Below are 12,109 nucleotides of genomic sequence, written 5' to 3'. Positions count from 1 at the left end.
CTATTGTATACAGTAGTATCGTTTTTTACCTATTAATCGGATTATCCGCGGTTTTCGCATTTCCGCGTTTACCATGCCACCCTATTCCGCAAGATAATCAGAAGTTTACTATATTTTGAAAGCAAATACAGCTAATAATTTGAAAAAAAAAAAAAAACCTCAAGTAAATGGAATTGCTACAGAATTTCTAGATAACAATAAAAATTATTATAATACTTAAAAAATAACTAATTAATCAATTAATTAATAAAATCCTTGATCTTGGCTACTTATCCTTGAACTGTGCTATTTGAATGAGAATTTAATTACACATGCTTTAGAGATTCATACAGTGAGTGACATCACATTTTCTGACAAAGATTTGCACACATTGAGCCATTGAATTGTCCGATCAGTTTTGCAACTACATTTTTTAAAATGTTGTTCTGAAACAAAATAAGTAACTAAAAAATCCAATTATATAAGCATTTTCTAAAGTTACTACAGCCAAATTCGGTTATAACGAACGTGAAGAGACCCCGATATTTGCTCGTTATATCCGAGCGCTCGTAAAAAAAAATGGATTCGTGAAAATAGTATTGTTGTCTTATTGTCTCTTTCTTTTGATATTGCTTTTTGAGAAGTACTCATGCCCAGTAAGCATCGTCATTTGCACCTGTCGCTTCGAAAACATTTTGAAGTTTTTCTGCACATTAAAAGTTATTGAATCAGTTGGGAGTGGTTCAGTTTGAAATTCTTCAGATTTGTTGTTATCGTCTTCAATTTTTTTTTCATCTGTTTTACTTGAATTTGAGCTACAAAACTACAACATCCTCGGCAATAAAAGTGATAACCTTTTTTTCCCCCTTTCTATTGGAGCTGTATTTGGTGCCTTATTTGCAGACCAAGTGCGTAAATGGATGCCCCAGATATGGCCTCCAGTTTTTCTTGTGCCACATTACGACGCGGATGTCAATGGTGCAGATACTTTTGACACCAAGTAACGCAAGAATGAAAGTTCTTTAATCACTATATACTATTTACGTAAAATCTATATTAGATATTTTATTTAAAAAAACTCAAGTAAATTACTTACATTCTTGATGAGCGCTAGCAACATAAGCTAGATCATCATAGTGGACTAGGTCATAACCTCCTTTGTTCGTTATCTCAGAATCAGCATAGCCTAAAAGTTGCTTACCCCTGCAGATGAAAGTGTAGAGTTTAGCTTATATATTTTCCAAAAATAACAGTTTTTCTTTTTTGTTCAAATACTTGTTGAAATAGTAATTTTCCCAACGACCATATCTGACATTATGAGGGTAATTTTTTCCCAATATTTTTGTCAATATATATATATTTTTTTGCTTCGCGAAATTTATATTTAATTATTTATTCATTTATAATTTCATATGCTTCATAAATTAATATTTGAGAATTCGCCAATTCGCTGATTAATATATACTGCGTGAGGAATTCTTAATCGTTTTAAGAGTGTGCTCAATATTTCTTCATTCTCTTTTTCTTCACGCGTTTAATCTAAACTCTGAAATTTGAAAAATAAATAATTAATAGGATGTTAACAGCCTTGGAGACAGGACCACACTAACTCGATCAAAACGCCATTGACCATCCAAAGCCCAAGTTAATTTTTATCTAGTGTACTGTCGTATTTTGAAAGTAAACATGTTTGAAAATAACGAATAACAAATCAATACCTTTGTGCTTGAATATTAAATGAATCAATTAACCAACTTTTTGATGCACAAAAATTGCAAATTACTGCAGACACGTGTTTTGGTGTTACAAGGAACACCTTTTTCAATGCAAAGAAGTGCGAGCTTTTGAACGAAAAGTCATCCAAGGAAAGCAACACTGTAATTTCGGCTAAAAGTGTCATTTTGTCTCATTTGTTTTGTTAATTTCCATTTTTTGGTATTTATAGTGTCTCCTGTTCCATTGTGTTGCTTTCCTAGGATGACTTTTCATCCAAAAGATCACAGTTCTTTGCATTTAAAAAGGTGTTACCTGTAACACCAAAACACGTGTCTGCAGTAATTTGCAATTTTTGTGCGTCAAAATGTTGGTTAATTGACTCGTTTACTTTTGAATATAATTCTTTTCAATAATATAATCCCGATTTTTAAGTTTGTATAGTAAACAGTTATTTAACACAAAATCTGACTAAAATTTAAACTATACTTCGTAGAAAAGTAACAGAATTTCATTTAAAAAGTGTTACGCAAGAATTTTATGCAGAGCACGAGAAAGGCAAATACTTCTGGAAAGAGGTCATTGGGAAACTTTATTATTTCAACCAGTAAAGATTTTATTAGATTAATTTTTATTTCGTACCTCGCATCCATAGAGACTAGAGACAAATCAAGTTTGTGTTTGCTTTTGAACATGGAGTCTTTTTGTGGCATTTCCAGCAACGACGGAGGCCCGAATGGGGTACACACTGCAAACAACGCTAATGGGGGCTCTTCTGTTTTCTGATTTTGCCCATGCAATATTTTTATACGGCCTCGAATGTCCAATCTCTGAAACAATAGCAAAAGTATCATGTTATGAGCATTCTGTTTTTTTTCCTTCTTTTTTTTTCTTTTTAAACCAGCTGAGCCATTCCACGGAAAACGGTCATTTTGTCCTGCAGGTGACGCCTCATATATGTCATTAAAATTAATACTTCAAAATATTAATGAACAAAAGTTTTATGCTTAACAAATGAAACTTATGTGTGATGTCTTAAGACCAAAAGTTCCCTCATTACCCTTTTAATTCATTACTTTTTAATGAAATATATGAACCGCCATGTGCGGGGCAAGCGGTTGACTTTTTCGTGGAATGGCCCTATTTATTGCTTTAAGCATAATATAAATTCATAAATTTTTCATTTCTAATCAATTTGAGTTAATCTGGATATTTTAAGCCCTATGAAAAGCAAAAAGGAAAAATTGAGAAGGCTATCAAAACCACACAACATCAAACCACTAATCAAAACCTTACATGTCGATTCTAAACAATTTTTGTGAATTCACGAAAAACGTGTTTCTAAATAACCTTTTACGGAAAATGTATTTATATATTTGTGTAGATTGATTCAGTCCCATTAATATTCTTAAGAGAAAGCTTTTTGGAAGAAAAAAAAAACCGGTAATTAAATCTTGAAAATACGACACGGATAAGTCTTCATTCGATTGGATTCAATGGACGTATTTTTCTTTGATTAAAATCGTAATGGACATACTTGTTTTTGAACGAATTAAAAACATTCACAGACGGCCAGCATAACCTCAACAGCAAGTAGTAAAAAGCTTGACAGTGTAGATCAACTCAAAGTCTCGTGATCAAAATGGGGACCTCCTATTGACTGAATGAACATGTTGTGTTTTGATTGAAAAAAACTGAGACATATTCCTGTTTGATTTAGGACTCTTAAGTTTTAAGATAAAATTTGAATGTAACATGATTTTCATTGAGTGAAACTAACAGTGTTGAAGGAGCCATTGTGGAATACTTGAATCAGCTGATAACTCAATTTTCGTTGAAACTGGACTAATGTGGTTTTCATTGGTTCCTTCTCATTTATAAGACCACCCCTTAACTCTCACTCCAGAATGATGTTCAAGTTCAAATTAGTAGATTCTGTCTTCTCAGAAAAGTTTAAAACTATAGTAGAACCTCTTTAATCCGGACTAGTAAGGGATCCATGTCGTTCAAGTTCATGGAAGCACAGATTAAACAAAATAAAACTTATAACTTGAGTCAAGGCACATAAACTACTGTACGCAGAAAAAAATGTATTTTGAACTCAAGAGAATGAAATATAAAAATACTTTTGGAAAAATTAAGCTTAGTCCGTACATACCAAGTATGTACTAGGCTTCCAAAAAACATCAGTATGTACACATAAATGGCTGTTCGGATTAAGCGAAGTTAGATTTAATAGGGTTCGGATTAATAAGGATTTACTGTACCTGCGAATCTTTGACTACAGATGAATGTTTAGGAAGTAGCTCTTAGGTAATCAGAAAAAGGAAGGCCTAAATGTCTCTTTAGCATTTTTTTTTTTTGAAAACTGCTGATTCTTTCGTGCATGAAAAATTGTCAGTAAACTGTCCTTATTAATCATGTATTTATTACTGTTTACTTCTTAAAGAATAAATACCTTGGTGCTTGAAAATTAAATGGATGAATTACCAACGTTATAATGCACAAAAATTGCGAGTTACTGCAGAAACGTGATTCGGGGCTACAAGGAACCCCTTTTTCAATGCAAAGAGTGAGCTTTTGGATGAAAAGTCATCCGAGAAAAGGGATGACTTTTTATCCCAAAGCTCATCCAAAAATATCATCACTTCTTTGCATTGGAAAAGAGGTTCCTTGTAACCCTGAAACATGTGTCTGCATGCAACTTTTGTGCATTAAAACGTTGATAATTCATTCAACTGTTAACTTGGTTTACGAAATTCTCAAATAAAAAAGAAAACAGACCTCTATTCTTTGTATTATTTATCAACGTGCACCTTGTGCAGTTTTGTGTTGTCCACCATAATATTTATCGGAGTTTCAGCCTACTGTACTGTATAGAAATGATAAATAAGGCTACGATGGAAGAGTCCTGATATACGCTCTGAATTTTAGCAAGATTACTCACCAAAAAACCAGATGTATTGTCAAGAAGGCATCGAAACCGAACCGTGAAATTTCTTTCTAGTAGGTGTGAGTTTTCTGAAAGAAAATGTGTTACATATTAAAAACATTTCAGCAAATAACTGGGTAAACAAATATGTGTGTGAATGTGTTTTTAGTTCATTCATATACAGATATAATTAATTGTCATAAAACGCAGGATTTCGAAAAAGGAATAGTCTTCGAAGATTTCTTTGATTTAAAGTTGTTGTTTTTTTTTTTTTTTTGAATTTAAAAAAATACAGAAATGCAAACATCCCCACCTATAACAGATATATTTTTTAAATATAAATAAATTATCAAAAACCGAAGGCTGCTCATGACGGATCGTTAGTTTTTATTACACTACGAGATCAATTATCAAGAAAATAAAAGCCTTCTGCACCATGAAACCTTAGCTTAAATTAGCTATCTCAACAGATTCTTATCCTTGTCCTTCAAACAACATTTATTGTAATTATTTTTTATGTTCAAGGAATGCGGAAAAACTATTGTTGGTTCCATGAAAACTAAATAATACGGCTTGATTCTGATTATCCTATACAGTTACTATTCCAAAACAATTCACTAGCAATCAAAACTACACACATTGATTGTCATTTTTTCAATCATTAAAAATTAAGTTTCTTGTATTGAGCTGAAATAACTATTTTAGTCGTACTAAATAAATAATTACTTATCATTTACATATTGAAGCCCTGCCTGCAAAAGTGACACAACCAAAAAAAAAAACAGAATTGGAGAAAAATCAAGATTTTGCACAATAGCAATTTTTAAAAATCAAGTCTCAAATGTTGCAATACGCGCAAAAAAAAAAAAAAAAAAAAAAAAAAAAAAAGTGATCTTTTTTTGTCTAAATTAATAATGCATACATAAGTTTCGAAAAATTTTCTTCTAAGTTATGAAATTTCAATAGTGTGTCACTATTGATTCTATTGCTTTTATGTCACCACGCATCAATTATGTAAGCAAACTTAGTGTCAGTTATGTGACAAGAAAAAGCATTAAATTTAGATTTCAAAACGTTTGTCTAAAATTTTGAGCTGTGTCACTTTCGCTGCTGTAGTGTGATATTTTGCCTGTGCTGTTCCCTCTCTGCTTCCATAGTAATGTATCGTACATTCATCATTATATAATAAAATATAATGAGATCTAAATATAGTAAAATATCACAATTTTTTCAGAGCTCGATTGGAGCAAGGCTTGTTATAGGCATCGTTGCAGTCTTCCAAATTGCAAATTTACCTGGCGATAGAGCTTGCTGCAGATTTAAGTCCGTCCTTTCTGCAGGTAAGTGGGAATTCCACATTAAATGCCGCTGCAATTCTTCCCGATCTTCGGAATGAACTAGCTCGTAGACACTTTGGTGGCAGATATCACTCTGTAATTGAAAAATTAAAAAATATAGGAAATTGTATGGCATAACTAAATTTTAAACCAGAAAAAAAAATTAACGTAGGCAAGAAATGCACACTAAAGTAGAATAACACGTTACCAAGGGGAATAAAATCTCTTTACAAAATAGAGGTACCGTAAACTCGGTTGGATTATCTGCGGATCTTTTCACATTTTTCTTCCTTTAAAGGTGATGACTTATAGTCTATTTATAGTTACTATAGATGTTATTGTTTGTTTTTAGCTTTTACATATATTTTTTGCAATCAATGTTATTGTTTTTTACCTTTTTTTTAAAATGGATGTGATTTTTATTCATATTTTTTAGCCACTGTATATACCAGTACCGTTTTTACCTATTATTCGGGTCATCCGCGGTTTTGCTTATCCGCGATTACCGTGTCACCGTATTCTGTGGATAATCGGGAGTTTACTGTAATTATAAAATATTGGCTAATAACTTTTCAAGGAATTTTAAATTTTGACATTTTTAATTCTTAGGTTGTTGATCAGATTTCAAATGCAAAAAGAATGATATCGCTTTGAATCGTCGCTTTGGGAAAAAAAAAAGGGGGGGGGGGTATTTTACTTTATTGCAGAATCACAAAAGAAAGATTTCATATTTAAATTTCACACAAAATGCAGATAAAAACCAATAACGATTGAACATTTAATAATTCGCGAAATCTTGCACGTTTTTAAAAAGGGGAAAACCTAAAAAAAAATACAGTGGGGTTTTATCTCCATAGCATTTTTATCTTCATGTTTAGGACTAATGACTAGTTCGAGGAATCATGAGTGTTTTTGAATTCCCTAGGATGTCTATTGTATGCATGAGACACCCCAAACGAGTGTCTATTTTACTTACGTAACTTCATTTCATAAGATTCTACCTATTCGACTTTTCTTTTATCGCATATGTGCAACTAAAAGTTTATTATAAAGCTATTTAAATCCATGGAAATTAAAAAGTATTTCTGAGACAATGTCTTAATAATCATGCACTCACTCGCCTCCTTTTAGCTAAATCATTTTTGTTTCAAAAAAAAATAAATCAACAATTTATTTTTTTGTGATATGACATCCTGGTGCTTTATTTATTATTTATTTTTAACGACGTCTTTTAAAAAGGTTCCAAAATCAATGGAGTCATTTTTGCTACGTTTTGAAACCTGTTTCTTTTTTATTTGAACTAGTGACTGAAAAGCTTTTTGAAACAATAAATGCCAGAATTTGTTTTTGAGTTAAAGTCTCTGAGTAAAGTACTCTGAAATAAAATACATCCTTCAACGATTATTTCTTGAAATGCATTTCACCAGAAAAAGTTCCATAAGGTTTCACGCATCGACAACAGATGGCAGCACTAAACCTCGAAAAGATGTCTGATGTTCTGCTCTCTCTTTGATAAGAGGATGAGTGTAAACAACAAATCATCACTTTTTCATTGTTCCGACCTTTCTTTTTACCAAAAACAAACAAAAAAAAATGAAAGAAAGAAACACAAATGAATGAAGTTTACATTTCAAAGACCGCTATAGAAATCATTTTATTGCAAAAAAGAAAAATTTGTTTAATTATTAACTCTTGTATTCAAGCTTTTGCAGATTTGAAAAATATTCTTGTACAACTTCGTTTATCCGGACTAACGGGAACGAAGACCAAAAGCAATCCAAATAATCGAAAATCCGGATAGTTTGAATGAAGCACGGCCAATCTAAAGCTTTATTATTTTAGTTCAGCCGCAGAGGGATTTACAGCATAATTAATTCATTGTACGATTGTACGAACAAACTATACAGAAGCTGAACATTTAATCAAAATAAAAAGCGGATATTCGTCGTGCTCACGGCCCGAGTAACTCAAAGGGAGGCCTTGGCCCACAATATTTTAGAGGCCCCCTGAAAACTCTGGAATCCAGAAGTTGATTTATAGCAGGTCAGAATGCGTTTTGGGGTCATTTGTGTCTATTACAGAACTATGTAAATAATTCATCATGTGCATTATGAATCCCCTTTAAGGCCCCTCATAACTGTGGCATGGTAAATTTGCTATTGGCAAAATGAATAAAAATTCTCCTTTAAAGAAGTTGATTTCCAATTGACAAGTCATTATTTTATTACCATTTACAAAATACACGTATTTTTTGTATAGTTGTAATGCTATGCGTAATTCTTCTAGTAATTTGGGGCCCCTGGCCCAGGTCTAGTTGGTCTGTGCGATAATCAGGCCCTGGTTGTGCTTATAGTTACGTTTTAAGTTATCATATTTTAAAATTATCTATATGAATTTAAGTTTTTTTTTTTTTTTTTTTTGTAACTCTACAATTTGATCCGGATAAACGAGATTCTACTGCGTTTTTAATATGTATTAACTAATATGTGTGTTAAATAAGTTAATTATAAAGACGATTTCCTTGTATTTTTAATCATAGACTGTGGCGTAGCCACGGATTACAACCCTGAGTTAAAGCAACTCCCAAAACCCCAACACATTCGTTTTTCCCCTACAAATAAAGGATAAAATAAAAGTGCTCTAAGTGTTCCGAACAAAATAACTTTTAAGAAAATAGCTTACTAATCGGGAAGCAATCGCAAACAACTTTCATATTCTTAAACAAAACATGCAAGAAATATTGGCGATGAGCAGCCCGTACTGACGGCTAAAAGGGTACACCCAGCACTTTCAGGACTGCACAAATCATTTTTGGGGAACCTAAGGAGAGGGTGCCTACCACACCGGATTTTCTGTGGTCCAAATTCTCATCGAGAGATCGAAACCGTTATAAGCATGCATTTGACGAAGTGGCCATATTGACTATGACCTATGATCTTGATTTTTATCTACAAAATCACTATGTATCTAAATCTAAGAGAAAAATGTAATAAGCCATAAGGAGACACTTTTTTTTTTCTTAGTCAGCTATTTAAAACTCTCTCGAAGTACATGTATACATGTAGTTTGAGAAAGTTTTAAATAACTAATAAAGTAAAATAAATGTGTCTCCTTAAGGCTTATAATATTTTTTTCTCGGATTTAGAACTTCTATATAGCGATTTTGGAAGGACGATCAAATGGACAAGCTTTTATGTACATGTATCTCAAGAGAAGGATTTAAATCATCCCGGAAAAAAAAAAAAAAAAAAAAAAAAAAAAAAAAACTCGCAAAATGGATTTAAGATGAAGGTAATAAAAATGAAAAAAAAAAAAAATGAATTTAATGAATCAATGTATATTGTGCAAAAAAGTGATATGAATGAATAATTTATAGGACGTAGAAACGTTTGATTAAATGTATTGAATACTAAATTGTGTCTTAGATGTGAATCAGAAAGAAAGCAATGATTTCTGATTTAGAAATCTCTTCTAGAAAATTGTTTTGGCTGTGTTTCTGTATGCGACCACTTTCCACTTATTGTAACCACACAGAGTACTAGCAAAATCACGTTATGTTATGTCCCGAATTCTCCGCAAAAGCAGAAAGTTTCTGTTTATCTATCCTATTGGACTGGGAGCAAATCATCTGAATCGACATCATCATCAACTCGCAATTGAGACTCGTCAATGTTTCATTTCCTGAGCTGATGACATACATTCAATACGTGAGCGCTATTACTATGGATCGCGATGTTGGAATGCTTTCTAATTGCGTAACAAAGCACTACGGAAATAAATACATGCTTGAACGTAAAGCTAAAAGTATTATTTAATAGACGTAATCTATATAGTTAAAACATTGGCTCGTCTGTCTACCCGGGTGTGCGTTTCTGTGTGACTTTAACCTTATCTCCTCCAGTCTGTCAACGTTTTCCTGGTCAATACAGGTACCATTGGATACAGGATATCCGGAGAAAGCCATTACATCCTGTCTCGCGCCTCTAAACCTTAAAGAGTCGGAGATCTAAATGGAAAACTTTACCATTAAAACCTTTAAACGACATACCGGTGGCGTCAAATTTGGCGACATTTATCCGATTAGGTCGCCAAATTTGGCTAAATGTCACCAAGTGACAGGCGGCAAGGGGCAGAGCCCCCTTGAACCACCGCCAAATACGGGGTTACACCGCAAGCAGCGAGGAGGGGGCGAAGCACCCGATTCACACCGTCGAAGGCGGTGTGGAGCCGATGAACCCTCCGAAAGGGAATTGGTGATCGAACCATCGTAGGTCGAGAGGCAGCCGCCGTAGTTGGCGGACGCTGTAGTTCGCGAGCGAAGCGAGCAGGGGGCGTGCTCCCTAGTGTATGAATTAATATTTGAAAGTAAAGAGTTTTTTATCTGCAATTTAGATGTTGTGGAATTCTTTTAAAAACAACTGCAAAATAAACCTATGGACAACCTAAGGACACGAAAACACCTTTCTCTCCGACAATGATTATATCCCCAATTATGTTACTTTATGCAGTTGTCAATAGCGAGTTTTAATTCTATTCACAGATATTTGGGTGCTCGGGATTGCCTACTCAGCGTCATTACTCTACTTTCCCAAAAATAGTCGTCTCGTGTATTCAGATTTGGTCCGGCAAACTTTTCAGGCAGAGTTTTTATTGCACAAAGCATTAAACGTAATGTATTAAAAATAAATGCGGAAATAAAAAAGTTTTCGTTTACTTCAAGTCGTTTTTGAAGGGCTTAAAAAAGTTTGGTATGGGCATCTGCGGGCAAAACTCAAACATAAAAAAGCGATAAAACTAAATTGAATATATTCTTAATACAATTCTTTCCCGGAGAAAATATTTAAAACAAAAAAAAATAATAATAAGCGCGAGCAAACACTGGATAACATTTCAAGTTTTTCCAAGAAACTGTTAACGATGACGTTTTTCTTTCTTTCTTTCTTTTTTTTTTTTTTTTCTTTTTTGCAACTGATCTGTTTTTAACTTTAACTGTTTTTTTCTTTTTATTTGAAAGTTTCGTGGGAAAAAACCGGGGGGGGGGGAGAGAAAACTTAGGTACTACGCATCGTGAGAAAAGAAATCTCATGTGTGGGAATACTTTCCCTCAGTGTGTTTTTGTTTAGACATTCAACCGTCCAATAAATAAACCCTGAAAAAAAGCTTATTTTCACTTCTCCTTTTCTCATATAATTCGAACTGGCTATACTTACCTCTAGTGAACCCTGCAATTACCAAGTTGTTTAGACAAACTATCCAACTTATAAATGGTATCACTGGGTTCCTTTTCAGTTGACAAAATTCTAAAGGATGTTTATTTTGCAACTAATGGGAACGTTGCTTCTGGAAATAATAGCTTCTGAGAAAGAGTTTCACTATAGCCTTATTCTTTAGAATTGTTATGTAAAGTGTTTCTTTGTTTTTTTAAGGAATTCTTTCTGTGTTTTTGTTATTTCGTTGGAAGACATTTATTCGAAATCAGTGTCGCCGAATAACTTTTATGTGCCCGAAGAGAAACTGAAATCGGCGTCCTTAACAAAGTTTTGGAAAAAACCCATTTGAAAAAAAAATGTGTTTTCGTGAGCTGTCTTGCAGGAGCAGCCGCATGATTTCAACAGTACAATACTGATTACTGTTTAATTGGGTTGTTTCCGAAATTTGAAAGTATTTTTTTCTAAAAGAGAATGCTTAAAAACATAGGATTTTACTATTTTTTTTAAATACTTTGACAAAGCTTAGTATTTTTTAGCAATTATTTTAATTGGTGCGCAGATTCAATTTCATTTTTTACGCTTCTGCACATGACATCACAAGTGATGAAATGCTATTAGCGCAGAGCGCAATATTTAACTCGCTTCTGTACTCACATGTACTGGCAACGATATGGTTGATAGCAAGCGAAGAGCACAATACTTAATTCGCTTCTTACTTATCACAATCTGGAAACGCGGTAGACAGTAAGCGTAAGCATTCGGCGTGCCAGTGGAGAAGCGCACCAAAGTTCATCACTAGTGACGTCATAAAGACCACGCCTTATTTCTAAAATCTCGGACATTTTTAAAAAATAAAAAATTAAACGTTTTGAAAATGAAAGTTTTTCCTCACTCCATGCTTTTTTTTTTGCTCATTCTATCAATTTCAGTGACTAAAA

General features: G+C 33.2%; 1 protein-coding gene across 1 annotated transcript in view; it reads right to left on the bottom strand.

Annotated features, from left to right (window-relative positions):
• Positions 1 to 12,109, bottom strand: part of LOC129231378 (aryl hydrocarbon receptor protein 1-like) — a 198,980-nt gene that overhangs the window by 10,407 nt on the left and 176,464 nt on the right. The window contains exons 5-8 of the mRNA XM_054865675.1: positions 5,920 to 6,055; positions 4,640 to 4,713; positions 2,335 to 2,522; positions 1,076 to 1,182 (exon numbers count right to left, since the gene is read on the bottom strand). Coding sequence (XP_054721650.1) covers positions 1,076 to 1,182; positions 2,335 to 2,522; positions 4,640 to 4,713; positions 5,920 to 6,055 — 505 coding nt within the window. The remainder of the gene's footprint in view (positions 1 to 1,075; positions 1,183 to 2,334; positions 2,523 to 4,639; positions 4,714 to 5,919; positions 6,056 to 12,109) is intronic.

The sequence above is a fragment of the Uloborus diversus genome, chromosome 10, assembly GCF_026930045.1.
Source record: "Uloborus diversus isolate 005 chromosome 10, Udiv.v.3.1, whole genome shotgun sequence".
Taxonomy (NCBI): domain Eukaryota; kingdom Metazoa; phylum Arthropoda; class Arachnida; order Araneae; family Uloboridae; genus Uloborus; species Uloborus diversus.
The sequence above is the reverse complement of the archived record's forward strand: the minus strand, read 5'-3'. Positions and strand labels throughout refer to the sequence as shown.